Below are 1,141 nucleotides of genomic sequence, written 5' to 3'. Positions count from 1 at the left end.
GAACAGCTATATATCCTTTTCCCGGGGCTTCTTTAAGGGGGTTAATAAAAAAAATCTACAGCGCATTTTTTTAGTGTGAAACGTTGATAAGGCATCTACAGGCTGAACTAGCCCCTGTCTTGGTATAGTCGGCACTATCAGTTCTCCATTCCAGAATTTGACGGGTCGCGAGCAAGTTTCTGCCAAGGGTCGCCTCCAAGGATCTCCAGGCCCTTGGCCTTCCTGGGGGGAATCCTCCCTAGGGAGCCCAGGAAGGAGCATGGCGGCTGCAGCGACGGCTTGCGCGTGACCATGGCCGACGACGGGAGTTGACACAGGAGCAGCTCGCGCGCGATGACGGCGATTGCGCTCCAAGAGGGCGGTGACTCTATGGGTCGTTGCCACGGTGGTGGGAGGCCCAGCCTTCGACCACGCTTTCAACCTCGTGACAGGCGACCGCGGTTCAAGCACTCAAGCCACGCCTCCACGGAGGCATTTGGGCGGTGACCTTCGGGATGCTGCCGTCATCCGATGTTGTTTGAGCCTAGGCTCACGCATCCTTCAGCACGCGCCGGACGAACGCGATCAACGCTCAAGTCAAGTCTCCTTGGGACATCGGCCGACGGCCGCGCAACAGGAGATCCCCTGTCCTGTATCTGCTGACCTCGTGGGTGGCGAGTACGAACCACCTGACCTCGCTTGAGATCGCGCTTTGCACTAATTTTCAGACTCTCCCACCAGACTCTGGTCCAGAGAGCCCCCTCCCTAGTGACGCTTTGCACAGGTGAGGCCCCCAGTCTTTAGTAGTCGTTAGCGATCGTATTAGCTAAGTGACAATAATGATCCTCAATTAAAAAAAAAACACTATCAGTTCTCCGTCCTATTCAACTTCGGTACTTACTTGATCTGGCGTAGCTGCTTAGATGTGCTGGCTGCAGCGACTAGATATGCTTCACGACTCGATAACAGAAAAGGCGTACTATTATATTAGCATCCTCGTCCACACTATCAACATCTCTACAAAAGAAGCAAGGCTCAATGTATGTTTTGGTAGGGTGGAGGCCCTCCACTGGAGGGGCGTGAGTGTTTGGTTTGAATGGCACGCGCATTATATTACTTTATCACTCTCCAAATCTCCGGTTCGGAGACTGACGGCGCAAGA

The 1,141-nt window shown here is 53.7% G+C and overlaps 1 protein-coding gene across 1 annotated transcript; it reads left to right on the top strand.

Annotated features, from left to right (window-relative positions):
- Nucleotides 1–224: 224 nt before the first annotated feature.
- PHYSODRAFT_284730 (hypothetical protein) lies at nucleotides 225–837 on the top strand. The gene is made up of 2 exons (XM_009520372.1): nucleotides 225–586; nucleotides 622–837. Exons 1-2 carry the CDS (start codon nucleotides 511–513, stop codon nucleotides 765–767), a joined length of 222 nt encoding a protein of 73 aa, XP_009518667.1. The 5' UTR covers nucleotides 225–510; the 3' UTR covers nucleotides 768–837.
- Nucleotides 838–1,141: the final 304 nt, after the last annotated feature.

The sequence above is a fragment of the Phytophthora sojae genome, assembly GCF_000149755.1.
Source record: "Phytophthora sojae unplaced genomic scaffold PHYSOscaffold_2, whole genome shotgun sequence".
In the NCBI taxonomy this organism is placed as follows: domain Eukaryota; phylum Oomycota; class Peronosporomycetes; order Peronosporales; family Peronosporaceae; genus Phytophthora; species Phytophthora sojae.
Note: the sequence above shows the minus strand (reverse complement) of the source record. Positions and strands in the feature narration are given on the sequence as shown.